The sequence below is a fragment of the Colossoma macropomum genome, unplaced genomic scaffold, assembly GCF_904425465.1.
Source record: "Colossoma macropomum unplaced genomic scaffold, Colossoma_macropomum, whole genome shotgun sequence".
NCBI lineage: Eukaryota > Metazoa > Chordata > Actinopteri > Characiformes > Serrasalmidae > Colossoma > Colossoma macropomum.
Window position 1 is genome coordinate 10,650,230 of NW_023494810.1, and position 22,575 is coordinate 10,672,804.

The following is a 22,575-nucleotide window of genomic DNA, read 5'->3' on the forward strand; positions in this document are numbered from 1 at the left end:
TTTAGCTTCCTTTCCAGAAAAAGTAGTGGCTACTTTTTAGCTACTTTTTGAAAAGTAGTGCACTACTTTTTAGCTACTTTCAAAATGTGATTGTCAGAATGTTTGTGAATCTCCACCTGACACACCAAACAAGCCCAACTGAAAGTGTGAACAAGACACTGCATTTAATTATGCGGCAGAAAGAAACGTACAATTGAAAAGCTGCAAATATACAAAAAAAATGACCAAAAAGTAAGTTTAAGTGCCGAATACACACCAAACAATTTTGTGCAAAGCATTGTCAACTGTTGAAATAAAACTGTTCCAATTTAAACATTTCAGCAAGATATGTACAGACATGACTTACAGAGTCCTTTGTTAAACACTTTAGCCTCAAAATTGTCATCAGTGATGCTGGCTCTGCGCAGTACTATTAGTAATAGTCTATTACGAAAATGTTTTTTCTGCTTTAGCTAAGCCAGGAGTCAGCAACACGCAGTTCTTTTACTGCCCTGTAGCAGCTCTACAGCAGAAATAGATTTTTAGCAATGCAGACAACCTCGTCTAGCTAGCAGCTAATGAAAAGGCAAAAAGAAAGATTTAAGACGAACATCGATAATTTGAAGATGAATGGATTTATTTGCATTTATACGCACTCAGCTGGTTTCCTGATACGTTTAATCTGCAACAAAAAAACTGTCAAACACTAAGCTGCGTTAAAGTCAGTTTCTCTTTCGCCAGCTTCTCGTTTGAATTTTCCCGTTCCACCCTCGTAAAAGTCGAACATTGAGAGACATTTTACAAGAAGCTGTTCTACTCTTGAGAAAAGGTTTGCTGACAGAGATGTGAGAAAAGCGGCTACAGCTGACCTAAAGGTTAAAGCAGAGCAAAGCAAGTCTGCATTTATATTAAACTTTTTAGCCTATTCCAGTACATCAGCACATACTGAGATATCTTTACAGCCAAGATGGTAAAACTGACATATAATGTTGTGGCTCACCAGGTGGTTTCATTTTTGTTGAAAGAACAAAACGGCTCTTCTTAACATTTCGGTTTCCAGCTCCTGAGCTAAGCCTACTAGTCAGGGATGATCAGCACGTGGGGCCAGTGCGTGACCGTTTGCTCAAACTGTCCGCGGCTCAGTCAGGATTGCACAATCGCCACCAGCCCAGTTAACGGCCGTGGTCTATGGTTCAAATTTTAGCTGGAATGCCCGAAGCCTGTAGAGAAATTGTAGAGAAAATTTTTGCTATAGCTACACAAAAATTTGTAGGTGCTTCAGCTATTAGCTACAAAAATTTGTAGTTAGCTACAAAAAGTAGCACGCTACTTAGTTACTCCCCCATCCCTGCTCTTATTACCTTCATGTGTTAACGTTGATGAAAACTCATCAGACAAAATATTACAGTGATGGTGGTGAATAATGAGTTGACAGAGCTGATCGTGTGTCTGTTTATTAGGAGGAATGTTGTTAGCGCACTCTGCTAAAGCATTTGGGAAACTGAAAGCGAAACTGTAAAGTGGCGACTCTCTGATAAACAGCGGGGGGCGCTCTCACAGTATTCTTAACTTTCAGTTTATCTCACTTTAGTTTTGTTTGACTGATTTGTCCATCAGTAACAGCAGCTAGCTGCCTGGTTAACTAGCTTGATTACTTTGATTACGTGTTTATATTTCAGCTGTGCGCATATGGTCTGTTGCTTGATAACAGATCAATTACAATTGATTGTCAACTTCGATCAAGTAAGTTAAGATGTCTTAAGTTAAGATAAGATGCTGTAAAATCTTATCTTGATCTGTCAGATCTTAAGTTAAGACAAAAAGATAGGATGTTTTGGTAATATGGCCCCAGAATCCTAAAAGATAAAAATATTTTTATTACATTTCCTCCACAACAAACCACCAAAGAGGCAAAGAGGCTGTTGATGAAAAGACTTGGTGTAATTTCAATGTAAGTCCAGCTAAATTAGGTACCAGACTGAAAGCAAAAATAGAGAAGTCTATTACTATAACCACTGTGATTTTGTGGTTACATTTATTCACACCTTGTGCTGGTTAAATTGCCCTGGTTAAATCAGTGAATAAAGTGGCCCATTCAGAGAGTCTGCACCTTCAGAAAATCAAAAGATCAAATTAGAATAAATAAAATAAAGGCTACAGACACTTTAACTTCAGAAGGAACATTTTGGGTTGTCTAGGGCTAGGGTTAGTCATTCCTGGTCCTTCGGTTAAGGGCCAGTGTGAGACGGTTACATATAATGTGACACTAACATAGTGTATATATTTGTTTCAGTCTTGTGCTCATAATTACTTAAAGGGAGAATTAAAATATAGAAAAATATGTAAATATAGTATTTAGAGGCATACACTGCCAAAACATTATGACTATTCACAGATGAAGCAAGTAATGTTAATTATCTCATAATAATCGTGAACGTCAAGGTCTGGGATATACACCAATCAGGCATAACGTTATGACCACCTCCTTATTTCTATGTTTATTGTCCATTTTATCAGTTCCACTTACTATATAGGTGCACTTTGTAGTTCTACAATTACAACCTGTAGTTCATCTGTTTCTCTGCATACTTTGTTAGCCCCATTTTACCCTGTTCTTCAGTGGTCAGGACCCCATGGACCCTCACAGAGCAGGTACTATTTGGGTGGTGGATCATTCTCAGCACTGCAGTAACACTGATGTGGTGGTGGTGTGTTAGTGTGTGTTGTGCTGGTCTGAGTGGATCAGACACAGCAGTGCTGCTGGAGTTTTTAAACACCTCAGTGTCACTGCTGGACTGAGAATAGTCCACCACCTAGCCAGCAGTGGACTGTGGGCAGCGTCCTGTGACCACTGATGAAGGACCAGAGGATGTCCAACACAAACTGTGCAGCAGCAGATGAGCTATCATCTCTGACTTTACATCTACAAGGTGGACTGACAAGGTAGGAGTGTCTAATAGAGTGGACAGTGAGTGATCCACTCATACCAGCACAACACACACTAACAACCATGTCAGTGTTACTGCAGTGCTGAGATTGATCCACCACCCAAATAGTACCTGCTCTGTGAGGGTCCATGGGGGTCCTGACCACTTGAACAGGGTAAAAGGGGGCTAACAGAGTATGCAGAGAAACAGATGGACTACAGTCTGTAATTGTAGAACTACAAAGTGCACCTATACAGTAAGTGGAGCTGATAAAATGGACAATCAGCGTGGAAACAAGGAGGTGGTCATAATGTTATGCCCGATCGGTGTATATGACAATAATAGGCTTTATAAGCCTCTAGTTGACACTTGGGCTTTTATATGGTTGCGTGTGCTTAACTGAAGACCCATGTCAACAACAGGTGCACATTAAAGTAGCTAAATTCAAATACTGGATACTTTTGGACATGCAGACATACAGATTCATGCAGCCAGATGTTGTATTTCATTCATTAAGTCTTTAAGTTTCATTATATTTGAACTGTAGTGCAGTGCAGTCAGCAGTTTTAGTGAAATTTAAAATATGATTTCACTGATGAAATTGGTCTGCAAACTATCCACAAAGGAGTCTTCTTGAAACCTCAATCCACAAAACATAAAATATATCAGCATGTGTTTCCATGTGACAAGACTATTTTAAACCTATCACTTTAAAAATTCTTGGTATGTCTTGTAAAGATAAGATCTCCATGTGATGCAGTATGACCTGATGTTTCCGTGTTCGCAATGTTCTAGAGTGGGTAAATTGTTCCATGCAAATCTCATCTCTTTCATTCTGTGCCTGAATGCAAATGACATACTGTACCTCAGAAATGACTAATGACATCCACTCTACCAGAATGTAGCCAATTTCGCCGCAAGCCAACATTTCTGCTAATAGCTTTGTTAGTTAGAGCAGAAAATCTGTGCTACAAACATGTAGCATGGCTAAACAGCCGGCAGATTGTGTTTCCCCTGTCAGCCAAGCCTTTCACTGCATCACACTGCTGGCTGGAAACTAATCGAATTTGCTCCACTCAGTTCCAGACTTAAGTCACAGCACGTCCAGATGCCTCTCCAGGACTAGTCAGAGCTGGAATTGACACTGGACCTGATATGAGTGATGGTAAATGAGCAGTAGTGATGCTAACAATGAATCATTTGAACAATTAGGCTCCAGCGGTTCACACGTCAACTCACGTAACATAGGATATGGCTTTTTACACGTGACCTCATGTAACATAGGATATGGCTTTCACATGTGACCACACATAACATAGGCTGCGGTTTTCACACGTCACCTCATGTAACATAGGTTACGGAGTCCATACATGACGTCATGTAACATAGGCTACAGCTTTCACACAAGACCACACGTAACAGGCTCTATTACATACTTAGATTTTCTGTGTGAATGTTATTGGCCTTGATACATTACATGTATTTAGGTGTAAAATATTCCATTCTACCATGTTTATCCTATTTCTGTCTTTTTTAATTACAAGTACTATGTATATGTATATATATACATATACATATATGTCATAGGGACACATGCTGTTTGCAAACTGAAACCAATATATGATGACAGAGAAAACATGCATTCCAGACTATTTCAAAATCTTTGCCTTGAGTTAAAGAGTTAAAAAAGAATTAAAATTAAAAAAGGATTTAAAATTAAGTTTGAGACTATCTCGCTTATTTCTACTAGTATTATGGAAAGGAACTGCCTCATCTAGCCCCGCTCACAAATATGTTCTTTCACATCGACTGCTGGTGGAAATCCCATTCAATGTAATCTCTGCTTTATGTTGAGTTTCTGTTTAACATGCAATGCTACCTCGCTGGACTATGCTGTTGCAGCTAGTCAAAAGTGACAACAACAAATATCCCCCCAAGCTAATGTTAACAAAGAAACTACACCTTTTCTATCCCAGTGTGACCTTTCACATGCACACAAAATGAATCTCATTTAAAACGAATAAAACACTCTAAATGTACATATGTTGACAGGTTTCTGCTCCAGTTTATCACTATGTTTAATGGGATTTTATACCAGCTTTCTGTAAAGCTTGTCCAGCAGCAGCTATCAAGGCAGTCATTTGTGGGCAGAGCATGGAGAGGGGAATTGAGTCTGGAGATGAAGTGTGTGATGGTGAATGGTCAGTTCGTACCGGGCATGTGCACCATGCGGCAGTTGCAGTTCTCCACCAGATATCGTGTCTCGCAGTCGATGCGACAGGCTGTGATGCTGTAGGTGCTGAAGAAGTCTGAGTCCATCGGAGCATCTCTACAGTCTCCCCATGGAGGAGGAAGATACGTCAACTACAGACAGACAAACACACACACACACACACACAAACATACACACAAAGATACGCACACACACACACACATACACACACACACACACACACGCACAAAAACATACATATACACACACACACACACATACACACACATACACACACACACACACACACATAAACATACATACACACACACACACACACACACACAAAGAAATATATATATATTAGTTACACAGAAGGGGGATAAAGAGAGGAGAAATAGATATTAATGAAGCATGGAATAAAGACAGAAAAAGAAAAAGAGAGCAAAAATTATTGAAAGGAAAAATTAACAGAAAAAAGACAAAATTTTAAAAAATGAGGCAAGAAAGTAAGAAAGAAAGAAAGAAAGAACTAATGAAACGTAAAATGAGAAAAAAGAAGGAAAACTGAAAGAAAGAAAGAAAGAAAGAAAGAAAGAAAGAAAGAAAGAAGCAAACAAAAAGAATGAAAAAACTAATAAAAGAAAAAATGAAGAAAAAAAGAAGGAAAATGAAGGCAAGAAAGAAAGAAAAAGAAAACTGAAAAAATTAAAGAGTTAAAGAGGAAAAGAAAAGAATTAAAGAATTAAAGAGCAGGAGAGAAACAAAACAAAAGAAAGACTAACAGAATGAAAAAGAGAGAGAAAGAACTTCACAAATTTAAGAAAAGGAAAGGAAAAGAAAGAAAAAAGCAAGAAAAATGAATAAGAACAAAACATTAAGGCAGGAAAGAAGACAGAACGAAGGAACAAAAGATAGAAAAAAATGAAAGAACAAAAGGCAGGAGTGAGTAAATAAATAAATAAATAAATAAATCTCTCATTATTCTACACACATTCAGCGTTACAATCTATGTATACAGATATAATGAAGAATTAATGATAATATTCAGTCTCACGCTCACTCTCTAATAACACCAACACACAACCTGTCCTGAGTGTGTGTGTCCTCTGCTCCTGACATCACCCACTCAAAGCCCCCCCTCTGTCCCCGTGTTGCATTAAGATGCAGAGGGATCAGCTCCAGCAGCTCATCCATCAGCTCTCATTTCATGACTGTTTATGCCCCAACCTAATTACCTCAATCCTGCAATCATTTTTTGTTCCGACTCAGGAGCCTCAGAGCCCGAAAAGAAATAAACACAATTCACAGTTCAGTGGAGGCCGTGTTAGACAGAGGATGGAGTGGCGTGAGTTTGCCTGTGGATTTATTCTGCCAGGGAATGACAACCGCACTGCTCCGCCACATTAAAGAGCCCGTACCAGAAAAACTGATTTTGTTTTTTGTTCTTTGTTTTTTTTAGGCAAATGAATTTCCATGTTAACATTGTTAAAGTTTCACTTCCCATTCACTCCCCAGTCCATACAGTCCATATAAGCTGCAAAAACAAGCCGCTCTGAATTCTTCATGGTTGTGATGTCACAACAATGCATGCCTTTACACATGATTGCCAATTCAGACTACAACAGTTTAGCTCCGCCCATTGGCATTAAAGTCATAAGGACTGTTTCAGCCTGCTTTAGGACTGCTTTCTGAATTAGGCACAATACAGAACAGCCAATCACGTGTCTTAAAGGTGCAGTAACACAAACAAGTTGTTGTAAGGGATAAAGGGAGAGTTGAAAATGATGTGTTTTGGTAAATAAAAGTGATAAGAGTCAGAATTGTTTCGAATAACATAAACATAGACATTTTATTTACTATCCAAAGCCACCAGTGAACCAACACGTGCCTTTAAATGTGATATTAATTAGAGCCAGACTGATAAATTGGTGTGCTGATATTATCAGCCGATATGAGACAGAAGGCATTTTATGAGTGTTGTTGCGTAGCTCGTCCATTCACAGGCTGCCTGTTTGCAATACACACATCTGGAAGGCCACAAATCACAACAATTAGCTGACTCAGGCAGGGTTGAGCAGAGTACCCCATGACAGAGATCACCTGCATTCATGGTAAGCTGATAATTGTCCTGGGATGTAAATTACTCAACCCCTTAAAATCCCAGGCTGTTTACATACTAAATCTTATTATTCAGTAACTACAGGTAAAACTGTCTGAACTATTGTTAAGTTAAAGAAGTGTGTAATAAACTTTGGGACCACTGGGGGCCTTTTAAGGGGTTAAATAATAATAAAAATATCCCCATCACTTCTCCTCTTAGCCTAAATACGCCTGGAAACATTCAGCCATGCCTGCTTTTGCTAGGCTAAGGCTGTGTTTGACTTATTCTGCCTAAATGAAGCAAAGGTAAAAATATCCACGACTTGCATGTCTAGTTATTGTAACCATTGGAAATGATTAAATCAGAGGGGACACATAAATAAATGTGAGTGGAGCAAGTATTTAACATGGCTTGGTTTCCAAAAAGGTGATCTAATTTTTCTTTCAAATAAGTAGTGCGTGTGTTGTAATGGCACTATTTTGCTAGAGTGCAGAGTCTCAAAAGGGAGTTCCTGTACAGTCCAAACACACCATGTTCAGATGCTCAAAGTACTATTTTTGACAATAAAACTTATCTTTAAAAGGCATGTCATGTTATCTTGCTAAGGGCTCTTAAATAACTACACATAACAAATGTTAGGGAAAATCTTTGTTCATGTTATGTATTTTTGAAGAACAAAGAATATTGGCCGATGTATCTAATATACCAGATTTTTAAACCATCAAATATTGAAATCTGTATCAGTCTTAAAATCCTATATTGGTCAGGCTCTGTTGTTGAAAATAGTGGTAAATCGGAAAAAGTCTGTTTTTGGGGGCTATTTTGCCTCACAAAACTCTGCACGAACCATTCTGCCATGAATGGATTTTTTAAGCAGTTCTAGCCCAAAATTGCTCTCAAACCTAATGGAAAACAATATTTCAGGCATCAGGTAGCAAACCCATAACCATTTCATGTAATAACCTTCTGTGTGGGAGTTTTCAGAGTTGGATGTCTGGTTCCTATCACCACCACTGGGCACTATTCTGACTCTGTAAGTTTCTCTAGAACAGAGCATTTCATACCAAACCACTCTGAATGACTGCGTACACCTTAATTTAATTACACAAAACTGTTGAAAAATCTGTGTAGTTCTCCTTTAACTGTTCCTTTTAATGTCATATGGTATTTTTAAAGCTTGTTTAAAGCAGTTAAAAGTAAAAATAGAGCACTACATGAAAGAGGAATCATTCAAATGGAATCCTGCCACAGCACATTAAGCAGGCAGGTTGTAATTTACCTATAAGTAAATTAGCTATTGTTCTAGTTTAGTCTGACAGTTAAATCTGCCTTCATGGGTTCATTCAGGACACAGTGGTATGTACAGCATGTCAGAATTAAGAAATAAATGAATAAATAAATAAAAATTATCAGACCGAGATTACAGATTTAACCACTCTCCATTAACTTCACTCGCAAAAACTTCACTCGTGTTCAGCAGGAACGCCAATGAGTGTGTTTACATGCACTCAATAAACCGATCATAATCAGCTTTCCGTAGTTATCTGATTATTCAAATGGTCATGTAAACACCATACTCCGATCTATAAATCTGATTTAGAAATCCGATAAAGAGAGCTGGATTTTAGATTTCTCAGTGCATGTAAACTCTTACTCTGATTTCTTTCAGATTTCTCAGTCTGTGCATTCCTGAGAATAGACAGTGGTACCAGAAATAAGTAAGCAACGTGGCCATGAGATGGCAGGAAACCCTTTTGGAGCAGCGCTGAAACCAAACATGAAATAAACTAAATATTCTTCATCTTCTAGAACATGTATGTTCATATTTTCAAGTGGCACAATGTCTTTAAAAAAAAGCCATGACATGAAGTTTGAGTTTCACATTATGTTTATGTCACGTCTTCTTCTGTGAGTTTATTGGCTGGTAGCAAAGGTCAAATCTGATTACTGTCTGACTAATGTAGACCTGGACTTTCACATTATCTGATTACTCAAATGCATGTGAACGTGTTGATCAGATTACTGACAAAATCTGATTTTCTGCAGTTATCGAATTATTAAGTGTATCCAAAGGTGCTAGATCTCTATTGTTTTTTTGCTCAAATTCACATACATCATTTTTCTCTGCCAAAATGAATCGTGCAGACCGCAATGTAAGTCATACAGATATGAAACTCAGTAAATAAGTAGCAGCCCTGCTGCTAATAAAACACACAAAATAAACCTGATTGGCCTAAAGCGTTTTACATTTTGGAATTGAGATTCAGATGAAGTGTGGAAAATTGTCTTTGCCCCTTCAAAGGCACCACAGCACACAATAAAACTTAAACTAATTAAAAATCCAATTGTCATTTTCATTTTCTACAGATAAATAACAGTGTCATGTGATTCATTTTTTAGCTGAACAACTCTGCCAGTACATGTTGTGACTTATTTGTTTAAAGTCTGCAGCTTATGTCAAAAGATCAATCTGTACAAAAAAACAAGAAAGATCCCTGATCAATAACCATTACAAATGAAGGACATCAGATGAACTGTGACTCCCTATTCTTTATCTTCTGCCTCTGAAAAGGCCCCATCACGTGGCTGATTTGTGCTTGGACCCCGTGTATTGCCGTTTGTGGCTGTACGTATTTATCAGTTTTATCATTAGTAGTAGTTATTGTGTTTTATGGTGACAGAAGAATTGTTAATAAACATTGACCTAGATCTGATTATGTAAGCACATGAGTGATGGGGTTCAAATTCATACTTATGGGACAATAAGTACGGGGCACTGCATTTTTTCAACCCCTTTCAGAAAAGACCACCTGGCTCGGAATTACCTAACATAGGTAGCGCTGTAGAGCCAGAAAGAGACAGAAAGTCAGTCAATGCTGTATCTACACTCAGTAGTCACTTTATTAAAAACACTGATTGTATAAGTCCACTTTAATAGATCAGTCATCAATCAATAGCAGTCAGAGTCTGCAGCCCATCTGCTCTGCTGAAAATGGTCCACAACCTGAGTGAATAATATCTGGTCAACTGTGGTCAGAAACTGACCAATGATGAATGGGGCAGAGGGTGGCTGATAAATCGTGTATCATCAGATGGGTAATTGTACACCAATACAGTGGACCTATAAGGTTGCTGGGGCTCATAAAGTGGCCACTCGATGAAAAGTACAATGTTGTGGTGTCTAATAAAGTGGACGATGAGTGTGTGTGTGAGCACATCCGGAGAAGCAGTGTGGTCCAGGAAGACAACACAAAGAATGGACTAAAGAAGTGAAATAGTGCAGTGCTGCTGCAGATATGTTAGTAGGTGAGCATGCAATACGTGTCTGAAATTATTGTTTGAGATAAACACACAAACTACATAATGGAACAGCTACTAACTGTGAAATGCTTGTGAGGCGTGAGATTTAAAAGGTGCAGTGAAATAACAGAGCCATCAATAAACTGCAGAGAAAAGAGAAAATGCAAGTTCAGTGATGAAGTAATGTTATTACACTACAGATCAAAACTCTTTTCAAATAATTATTAGAAACCTGGAAATATTAGATGTCCAAAATGATTCTATAATGATAGAGAAAGCTGTATGACATTGAGAATGAAGAAAGAAAAATTAATTTGCCTCATATTTGAAAGCGGATGATTAAATACCGAGCTAGATAATTTGAAGAGGAGTGAAGAGGAAAGCCAAAGTAAAATAAAAAACAGGAGTTAAAAACTGGAGCTACAGAAGAAATGGGACTCCTAACAACCACCTGGAAGACCTGGCAGACACCAACACTGTCTCCATCAGATAAACAGCACTTTCATCTTTGAGAGAGAGGAGAAAATCAAGCTGCTTCAGATCTGAAGCACTATGGGTCTGAAAGGATGTGTAGCGGTCGAGAAGCCTCACTGAGAAAAGGAGACAGATACATCAAACAAAGAAGCTGAACAATGGACTGACCACCCCAGAGTCCAGACCTCAACATCACTGAATGTGTTTGATTACTTCAGAAAATGATCGGCCAACAACTGAACTTTGTAGGTGTGGAAAAATACCCCTAGATTTCTTTGAGAAACTGAAATTGAATCTCCTCAAAATAATGGAAGCTGTAATGAAGGTAAAGAGTGGACACTAAAAATAACTTGCAATTAATGGCTATTTTGACTGCAAATTAAAGGCCCCATACATTACATTTTTCTGTTGTGGTCCTCTTACAATGTTTGTGTTGCTTTATGTCCCAAAAATAACTCATTGTTTAAATGATCATTTTTGAAATTCTCCTTATCCCTTAGAACTAAACACCCTATTTATTGTCACTGACCCTCTATGCTTGATCTATGTGAATGAGCTCTGTTCTGATTGGCTGGCCTGTATCATGCTTCATTCAACAAGTATTACCTCAGCGCAAATGGAATAATTTCAGCATTAGGCTGAATAGGTGGATATATGTAAATAGCCTCTTTCCTGTGACATCACAAAAACAATGAATTCAAAACAGGCAGCACAATATTCCTGTTTGGACTGTATGGAACATGGAGTGACTATTTTAGGTCAACTTTTGTTTATATGCTTCGTCAAAAAAAGTGAGGAAATTTTCTATGATGGGGGCTCTTTAAACAAACAAAGGGTGGTCTCTGACTTTTGCACAGTGCTTTAAAAGGTCCACAAACTGCATGTTTAAGTAAATCTGGTCCTGAATGTCACTGAGGGAAGTGTCAGGGCAGAGTGAGCAGCTGGAAGAAATAAGTACAGAGAAAATGGTGCTGCTCAGCGACAGTCAGAGGAACGAGTAGAGAAAGCATTAGCATTAGCATTCCCCAACACAAATATAGCCCCAGCTAAAAGCAGCAGGTTGGAATTGGTGAGGGAGGGAGAGAAAAAGAGGGGGGGATTAAATCATTGAAAGCTGCTTCTGCTGCAGGCTGCCAAACACACACACGCACACACACACACACACAGACACACACTGTCCCCCCAACGGCCTGCTGCCAATTCACTGTCAGCATACTAAACACAGCGATGACATGAGGGGAAACAGCCACCCACACCGAGCCCACAAACACACACAGCACATGGAGCGTTTGCACAGAATGTGTGTGTATAGAAACACACACATTCTGCAAGGACACACACACACACACACAAACACTCACTCACACACATCGTCACTGTCACAACAAAACCTCATATCTCCACAATGACAACTTTACAGGAGAAGTAGAAAACATTTCCAGTCATAAAGGCCGTAAATTACAAGTCATTCATTTTTCAGCTTCAGGAGAAAAACAGAAAACATATTTAACAGAAAATTTCACAGAAGCATCAACAACTAAATATAATATCCATGTTTTCAGTGTTTAGTGTGTCACTCTTCACTTTTATTACAGCTTCCGTTCCTTTCAGGAGAGTCACTTTCAGTTTCTCCAAGAAACCTGCAGACACACCTCCAAAGTTCAGTCTTAGAAGTTGGTTGATCATTTTCTGCAGTAATCCAAACACATTCAGTGATGTTGTGTGTTGGTGTGTCTGTCTCCTTTTCTCAGTGAGGCTTCACAGTGGAAGGATGGACAGAAACACCTGTGGATGTTTTCAGATCTGAAGCAGCTTGATTTTCTCCTCTCTCTCAAAGATGAAAGCTTTAATTGCTGTTTATCTGATGGGGGCGGTTTTGGTGTCTACCAGGTCTTCCAGGTGGTTGTTAGGAATATTTTTTTCTGTATTTTTTAATCATTTCCCTCAGAATAAATGGTCGTTTAAAATTAAATAAAGGGTCGTTTTGACTGGAGATTAAATGAACTTTGGCACAGTACTGTACGTTAATGAAGTGAGGTTTCCATTTGTGCTTTGTGGTTGAAGGTTACATGACAGATATGGCAGAGATGGTATGCAAAAAAGAGCATGCAAGAGTGGAGAGAAGTCTAGCCATTCACAAACCAACCGGAGCTTAAAGTTAGCTGTTGGGCTATTTTCAGCATTGAAATCAAGGATAGTAAAGAAGTCGTGAATTTGAAGTCAGGATTTGTACACATTTTGTGGAATTCCATGACTTTTCTATGACTTTACTATGACATAAGATAAAATTTCTATGCCAAACATTTATGACTTTGAGTGAAATTAAAATCTGACCCATGTACAGCTATCGGCACCAGGTTTAACCCTCCAACCTTAGAGAACAGATCTGTCTGAGTCATTTTGCACAATACATTCATGTTTCATAATTTCAGAGCCTTAATATTTTGTTTTGATTCTTCCGTCATTCCATATTCTCATGTCCAAACACGTCCATTGGTGTCGTTTGTCTTGTCATAACACAACACAGCTGCATTGTGAATGCATGTACATGATTAGGTGGACACTGTTCCCCATTTCATTACATTAAGCCCAAGTTAACCGTCTATTGCACAGTGTTGCCATATGGCAACAATTACTTTATCTCAATTTTACGAAAACGCAGTAATATAAAATCTTTGTTTTCCTATTTAAGTGTGGAAAAAGGGTCTTTTACTTTAAAAGGACAAATACTTGATGACATCACATGACCAGGAATTCTTATTATAATGTTGTTACTGTACATTCCAAATACCAACTGAAATTGTATTAATTTCCAATATTTGTAAATATTGGGTTGTACGTTTCACTAAGTATTTGTTGGATTTGTTTGGTCTTGTTTTTAGAGAAAATTTAGATTTTTTGGTGCTTTTTTTTTGAGTTTATGGTGCTGTGGTATGATTGCATATTGTTGCCATATGGCAACAATTTACCAAATACTGAAAACACCCAAATATTTTCATTATTTAAGCAAATTTACAGAACAAAAACACATGAAAACATTTTAATTCATGCAATAGAGGATTAACAATAACAAAGACATATTTATTCAGCCAGTGAAATGAATTATCTAACTGAAGTTCATTTTAAAAGGGATTAGTTTTACACTGTATGGGTAGGTAATGTGCTTATTAGGCTAAGATTCTCTGTGATTTTAGTCCCATCCAAATCCGCAATGTCAGTGACTTTTGACACAATTTTTACAGCATTTATGAGAGTTGGTCCACAAGTTTGAGTACCCAGAGTACAACAATGACTGTATAAAATCAAATCAATGAGACTACTTCAGCAGTTAGCTCATCATTTCTTAATGTAGCTGCAGCATGTGATGTTTGTTTAGCCGATGCAGTGCAGACTGAGCATTGTGACTCACAGTGAAGTAGCTCAGCACTGAGGTCTTGGTGTGAGCAGCAGCAGCAGCAGCGCTGTGTTTTCCTCTTTCATTTGGTTTGTTAATTCAAATTTTCTGTATTCCATGACTTTTTTTCCTGAATTTTTTGTGACCGTATGCACCCTGTGAAGAACATGTCTTGAAATAAAGAGAGATTCAAAAATCTATTCTGACTTAAAATCAAGCTTTAGGAAATACAAGCAAATTTGCAACCATTATTAATTTTAAATTATGTGGAAAAATATACTGCGATAAGATTTTTGGTTATATCGCCCAGCCCTACACACAGAAGTCACTGCTATTGCTGGCAATAACAAAACTATGGTTTAATGTTATATCAGTTAAAATCTCACGCAAACAAGCTTTTTCTATTTTTGAGCAAAAAAGCAGAAAAATAAAAAGTCAGAAGTGCAGACTCGAACCTTTCGAGACAGAATCTTAACTGAATGTAAATGTGATTCATTATGTAACTATGCAATGAAATATGTAAAGACGAAATATTTTGCAATGTCACATAAATATTCATTTCTCCACACTTGTTGTGTAGATGTCCTAATCTATGTGCATGTAATTCGAGTCATCTCTGGTGTAAACGCAGGTCTATTTATGATCATCTGGATGGGAAATGATTTAGGCAGGGAGCTGAGAGGAGAAGAGCAGAAAGCAAGACAGAGAGGGGGAGTGACTCGGCCCCGGTGATGAGATTGGAGAGCTAACTGCTGATCTGCATGCAACAGGGAAGTTAAATGAGCAGAACATTAAAGAAATCAATTCACTGCAAGTCAGGATTTCACTGCTCTCCAGTTACATGACCGAGGAGCTGACTGCTGCTATCAACATCAGCCTCGCTCTCTCTCGCTCTCTCTCTCTTTTCTATTCATGTCTCAGCCCCTCTCTCTCTCTGTCTTTCTCTTTTTCTTACTCCTGTCTCTCGCTCTTTTCTATCTATGTCTCTTCCTCTCTCTCCCCCCTCTTTCTCTCACTCCTGTCTGACTCTCTCTCCCCATCTCTCTCTTCCTCTCCCCATCTTTCTCCCTCTCTCCTTCACTCCTGTCTCTTTCTCTCTCCCTTTTCTATCTACATCTCTGCCTCTCCCCTTCTCTCTCTCTCTTGTCCTCTTCCTTAGTCAATCAGTCCCCCCTCTTTTCCTATGTCTCTGCCTCTCTTTGCCCTCCTCTCTTGCTTTCTCTCTCTCTGTTTTTCTCCCTCTATCTCTCCCTCACTTATGTATGCTTGTCTTTCCTCTTCTCTCACTCTCTCTGTAGGTGCTCTCCCATAGCAGTAACTGTTTTTTAAGCTATTGGTGAAATTACTCAAACGTCCAATAAGCTTCCTAAGAAGCTTGTATGTATTCATTTCAATATTTCATAGATGCAAAGTTTACATAAACCTGAGTATGACAGTCATGTGATTTTCACAGAGCGAACGCAGTTTCTAATTTTCATCGTGTCCAGTGAGAGCAACAGTGTCTGCACGTTTTATAAAGAGTGTTCATATGAAGTATATCATAAATACAGCCAGCGGTGATTGTAGCCTCTCACTCTCGTTCATACAGCTTGTGGATCTTTGCTACAGTGGAACCTTTTGAGGGGAACTGGAGCGTTTTCCACTTTCAGTGACAGCTCTTCTTTTCCCACTTTCAAATCTGATTTGATGACTTAGGCTCAATCCCATTTCACCCCTTACCCCTACCACTTAGCCCTTAGCCCTGCGTTTTGTGCTTTCACGCCTAGGGGTAGGGTGTCCCAATTTTTGTTGAGATAGAGGGGGAGGGAGAAGTGGAGATTTTTCAGAGACACACTCCAAATGGAGTGTTATGAGGAAAAAAAGAAAAACCAGCAAGATGGCTGCGCAAGTGACCAAAGAAACCCACAAATGTGAGAATTTTCTCTGTTAACAAATTACAATAACCATTGTTTTATCTTAGATTAATGTTGTTTCAGTGTATTATGGTCGTTTTCTTCATAACAAGCATAAAAAATGGCTAATAGTATGCTAACGTCTTGGTAGCCAGCTAGCTAAATTTCCCATTCCAACTTAAATAATCGAGCAGTTCTGATGCCTGAAGCTCCAGAATGTTACTGCTGCTCCATTTAAGGGGAACAGGAAAATTCAAAAGAGAAGCTGAAGAAAAAAAATGACTTCAGCTTTGTATCATTGAAGAATTAGGGGTGGGTGATAATAAATCATTTTCACATCCCCCTCTTTGAAGGCATATGATTCCCTAAATGTAACTAAAGCCCAGCAGTGAGGAGCTGAACTTTACCCTCCTCTGTTATCACTGCAGACTGGCAGCGTCGCCTACAGAGCAGCGCTAGTAGCTGTTAATGAAGTAATGTTCTTTTTATTTAAGGGTCCCATTTCATAGAGGAAGATTTCAACCACTACCCTTAACTCAGTTCAGAGAGGTAAGGTGACACTCAAAAACAAGGGATAGGGGTAAAAATAAGAAATGGGATTGGGCCTTATTTTTCACGAGCATTTCTCTTCCTCCTTTACTTTTTAATCTCAGCTTCTTTTTTGTGTTCTTTGTTAAGTAAAGTGACGGTAGGATTGTGAAAGGCACTATATCAATGTAACTTATTATTATTCTTGTTATTTCCACGTATGCTGTTATTTATGTTTTGTACTGACACTTCCAGACTCCAAACACAGTTTTATGTGGATGCTGCCAGAAATCAGACAAAATGAAGGAACCTTTCTATCAACATCACTTCTCTGTAACAACATAGAACATCTGAAGAGTTTACTTCAGAACCATGGACAGCGTACACCACACTTACCCTCTGCTCCTGGCAGGACACGAAGGTCTGAAAACCTGGTGCCACTCCGAAACCCAGCTGATCAATGAACGGGGGCTCGTCCTGAGTGTGGATCTGCACTTTGATGCCAGCTTCGAACGACGTCTCATCTGCAGGAGAACAAACGCCATTCAGATCAGCTGTTCTACTCACACTGACCGTAACAATGTGTTGAGTTTGATTGAATTTGAAAACTGATTCCATGAAATAAAATGAATGAAAGCAATACACACTTGAAAAGATGGTTCTCAAAGGCTTCTTTAGTAAAGAAAATAGTTCTGTAAAACCATGAACACTCAAAGAACCCTTTGCATGATTAAAGGGTTCTTTGCATTAGGAACAGGGCCTTCACAGACGGTTCTATATAGATACTTTTTGAAAAGGATTCTATAGAGTGCCAAAAAGGGGTCTTTCTATTGTAACAAGCTTGAAATCGTAACAACAGACGAACGCTTTTTGGTGCTATATAGGAGCCCTTTTTCTATATAGAACCATATATAAAAGATCCTCCATCAGTCTGAAGGGCCCTTTCACAATGCAAAGAACCCTTTAATCATGCAAAGGGGTTCTTTGAGTGTTCATAGTTCTACATACAACTATTTTCTTTACTAAAGAACCCCTTGAGAACCATCAAGTATATTCTATGCCACACTCTACAGTGTAGTTGTAGAAGGTTAAGAGTACTGATGTCATATTTTTGCTGACGAGTGTTTAAAAAGCTAACCTGATCTCGATTGATGAGTTTGGATCAGGGAAGTTCTGCTGGCCACTGATTTCTCAATCTGATTGGGGAAACTAATAGTGCTTGACATTTAATACTCTGCCCTGGATGCTATTTCCTCATGAGTCATGGTCTGGTTTTAATGCAGTAGAGTGGTGCCAACATGCCCCGCCAATGAACCCATTTCACTGTTGCGGTTCTGGCATATTTTGAATAAACAATGGCCCGTTCAGTTCCTGGCAAAATGTTAAGTAAAAATGAAATAAAAACACAGCTGGCCAAGATTTTTTAATATGGCCCTTTTTAGTTTGACACCCCTGCTATAGAGGATGTGTTATTTTATTTTCACTTAGAAAATGGCCCAATTTTGCATAGCATTGCACCGATACTGATACTGGCACCTAAACGCAGTATCAGTAACGGTAATGGGTATATGATAACTATAAACGACACCACAAAGCAGTTTCTGTGTTGCTGTGTAGTCACAGTCTGAGTTAACGTTAGTGCAGGTTGTTTTTGAGGGAGCAGAAGTAATGAAAGCCTTTAGCTGTTATTTAGCCTTTGGCATAGCAGCCCACTAGCCAGACCTGTGCGCCTCCATCGGTCTGCTGTATCACTCAGCAGTGGGGTCTCGCAGCTCCTTGCTTCAACCAAGCTGGAAAAAACCCTGACAGTCGCTGCTACTGACGCTATTATATTTACTGAACTACGGCAGAGTCTGACGCTCAGAGATGCAGTGTGAGTGAATGAGACGCATGTATGAGACAAATGACCTGAGAAATTCAGATGTGAAACCGTTTTTGAGCCAGAGAAGCTGCTGTGTGCTCATGTGTAAACACCACAGGTTTATCTGTTTAGCCGTTCTGCACAACAAAGATATTTTATATGTACTTCAGTTAAGAAACATACTTCTTATTATTTATAATATAATAGTACAGACTACATTACATTCATGGAATTTGGCAGACACTTTTATCCAGAGCGACTTACAATTTGATCATTTTACACAGGTATGTGAAGGTTAGATGTTAGTTGACCCCAGTCTACAGAGTAGAAGGCAAAGGTGTTACCCGTTATATATATATATATATATATATATATATACATACATATATTTATATGCAAAGGGTTCTTTAAGTGTTCAAGCTTCTATATAGAACCATTTGCTTTACTAAAGAACCCTGAAGAAGCTTAAGCAGTGTAGAGTTAGTATCTGTGTTGGTACTTGGTATCAGCAAATATGTAAGGATCAGGTATCGGTATCGTTATCAGAAGGGAAGAAGTGGTATCGGTGCATCTCTAGTACTAATAAACCAAAACGTTTTATAAGTTACCTACATACAGCTTAAAGATAATTAATAAAGTGGCACTGCTACAAGGTGCCACCCTAATGTCAGCTCGTTTTTACAGTAACTATTCCTTTGATTAAATTGATTGTGCAAACATCGTTATGAGATCAGATGTGGAGCTGTCAGTTAAAAATATGCCAAAAGTCATCTGAACTGCAGTGATAAACTGTTCTGTTGAACATTAGCCCCACACTGTCCTTGATTAAATCATATTTACCATATTGCTTTGCTGGAACGCTGCCAACCTTTTAGCTATTCTCACATCTCACCATATATTTAGCCAGCAAACAGAGTAGGCAGCTGAAGAAAGACAGAGTCAGGCACACTTAGGGCTCACTAACCAGACTAATCACGTGTCTCTTTTTTGTGATCACTTGATGTTGATGTAGTGCCACTGCAACGAAGAATACATAAATAAATAATCAGCGAAGGAGATAAAAGAGAAATCAATATAGCTGGCAGAGTGAGTTCAGGGGTACGCTTTGTTTATGGATTTTACATTAACAGGTGAGACCTCACTTTGCTGACGTGATATACACAAAGTGACAGACTGAACAAACTGTTTAGGTGAGCTTTATCACCTCAGACTCGCACTTCCAGTGAGCGGTCTTAAGCTGCACAGCGCACTGAAGTTCAGTTTCGGCAGAGCTGACTCAAGCTTCGTCCCTGCAATGACTATAATATCATTTGTATCGTTTGCAGTAAGTTCAGCAAATTCATAACAATGCTGGCATGGAGCTTATTTATGCAGGAGCGCAGACAGTGCCAGTGAACATTCAGTAATCTGGACAGTGCCAGTGCCCATTTAGTACACATTCAGTACCATAAACAGTGCCAGTGCACATTCAGTAATCTGGACAGTGCCAGTGCACATTTAGTACACATTCAGTACCATAAACAGTGTCAGTGCACATTCAGTACTATAACCAGTGCCAGAGCACATTTAATACATATTCAGTACCATAAACAGTGCCAGTACATATTCAGTACTATGAACAGTGCCAGTGCATGTTTAATAAACATTCAGTACCATAAACAGTGTCAGTGCACATTCAGTACTATAACCAGTGCCAGTGCATGTTTAATACACTTTCAGTACCATAAACAGTGCCAGTGCACATTCAGTATTATGAACAGTGCCATGCACATCTGGTACTATAGACAGTGCCAGTGCACGTGCAGTACTACAGACAGTGCCAGTGCACATTCGGTAGTTTGGACAGTGCCAGTGCACATTTAATAGACAATCAGTACCATTAACAGTGCCAGTGCACATTCAGTAATCTGGACAGTGCCAGTGCACATTTAATACACTTTCAGTACCATAAACAGTGCCAGTGCCCCATTTAGTAATCTGGACAGTGTCAGAGCACATTCAGTAATCTGGACAGTGTCAGAGCACATCCGGTACTATGGACAATACAACCACAAAAAAAGTACCAAAAAATCTCCAAAAAAGCAACTTCTACAGAAAATGATATGTAGTATTGTGGACAGCGCTGGAGAATATCGTCACTGCCAAAAATAAATAAATAAATAAATATGCAAAAAGATAAATAAATAAATAAAAATAATAATAATAAAAATCTCCAAAATGGCAGTTTTGTAACAGCTTTCTGTATTTTTGATATATGTTAATGTATGTAAAAAAGATTTTATTCCAAAATATTTTGAAGCAGTTGTTTTGGTCAATTCATGCGGAAATTTTCACACATTATAAAAGGCAGCTGCTGCTGCAGATTCAGAAGCTGGACAGCACAAGCGCCCAATCACCACTACGTTTGGCACCATGGACAGCGACAGTGTGTTATGATGACTGTATTCAGTACCATCGACAGCACAGGCGTATGATCATTAGGGGTGGGATAAAACATCGATACAGCAATATATCGTATCGCTTTCTTTTGTGATACGTTATCGATACACTGGCACCAAATATTGATTGTTTATTGAAACATGTGCGCTGTAAACGCTCTAAACAGACTCCCCCTCCAATCTGATTTACCAGATTCTTACTTCATGACTTCACATGGTGGCGCTAAGCCGCTTATCAAATGAATAGGCTAAACCTGCAGTGAAGAAAAACAACCTCACAGGGGAGAAATGGTGGATGGGGGGGGCAAATCAGAAAGGCACCACCCTCTTTCAAGTCGAAGGTCTGGGCCACATTTTGGCTTTTACAGCATAACAAATAAATGAATTTATTATTGTTTACACAGTTAGAAAAGATTTTACTGAGGCACAGTTGTGTTCTACTTTTAGACATTTAGAACTGTTCTGCCTTCTGGCAGTTTCTTCGGTTCTTCTTTCTGGCTATTTTGCATTGAAATGATGACAAAGTCAGTGTATGTGTGTTTAAATACTAATGATTTCTTGTATAACTGTTTTATCACCTGTGTGTAAAGCACTTTGAGCTGCTACCGGCATGAAAAGTGCTATATAAATAAAATTATTATTATTATTATTATTATTATTATTATTAAAGAGGTGTGAAGCTAAGCTGTGTGCTTTGTTGTACATTGCTTTATACTGGTTGTCAAATTCTGTGAAACTGACACTAATAAATATATAATTCCTGCTATTTGCCTGTTTAGGAGTATTTTATATTCTTCAGTTACACAGATATCGTGATGTATCGTAGAGGATTGTCTCGCAATATACTGAGTATCATAGAATCGCAGTATTGTGATATCATCATTATTGTGGGCCTTGTGATCCCCAACCCTAACAATCATCAGTATATTCAGTCCCATGGGCAGCGCCAGTGTATATTCATTACTGTATTCAGTACCATGACAAGTGCCTGCACATATGCAGTGTCCTGAGTACCACACTCAGTACTACAGACAGCTCTGGTGCATATTCTGTAGACAGTGCACTTCAGCAAATTGGCATAAGTTCCCCAACAAGAAGATTCTTGAAGTGCAGGCTTTAAGACAGGCAGTTTTTCGGCTGTCTATAAAACCTGTCGCCTTGTTCCTCTCACGGCCATCTCTGCGGTCTATTTTCAATTACAAGGATGGAAGAGAGCTCAGGCTTACCTACGCTAAAGCTGTCAAGTGGAAACAGAAAAGACAGACGCAAACACACTCTCCGCGTCCAAATCGGGGACACGTCGTCTCATGTGTAATTAACTTGCGCAGCCTCGGGTGCTGCTGTATGTGTGGATGTGTGCGAGTCGAAGCGTGTGAACTGAACAAAGGTTACTTTTTGATTTACCTAATTCAAATGTGCACATCATTTCCACATGAATAAACCACGATTTTGTTTATTTTTAAAGT

General features: G+C 38.8%; 1 protein-coding gene across 2 annotated transcripts in view; it reads right to left on the reverse strand.

Moving 5' to 3' along the window:
- The window catches only part of asic1b (acid-sensing (proton-gated) ion channel 1b), a 357,481-nt gene that overhangs the window by 26,427 nt on the left and 308,479 nt on the right, over positions 1-22,575 (reverse strand). For both annotated transcript variants that reach the window (XM_036559042.1, XM_036559041.1), the window contains 2 exons: positions 17,207-17,334; positions 5,120-5,270 (listed from right to left, as the gene is read on the reverse strand). In XM_036559042.1, the coding sequence (XP_036414935.1) occupies positions 5,120-5,270; positions 17,207-17,334 (279 nt within the window). The remainder of the gene's footprint in view (positions 1-5,119; positions 5,271-17,206; positions 17,335-22,575) is intronic.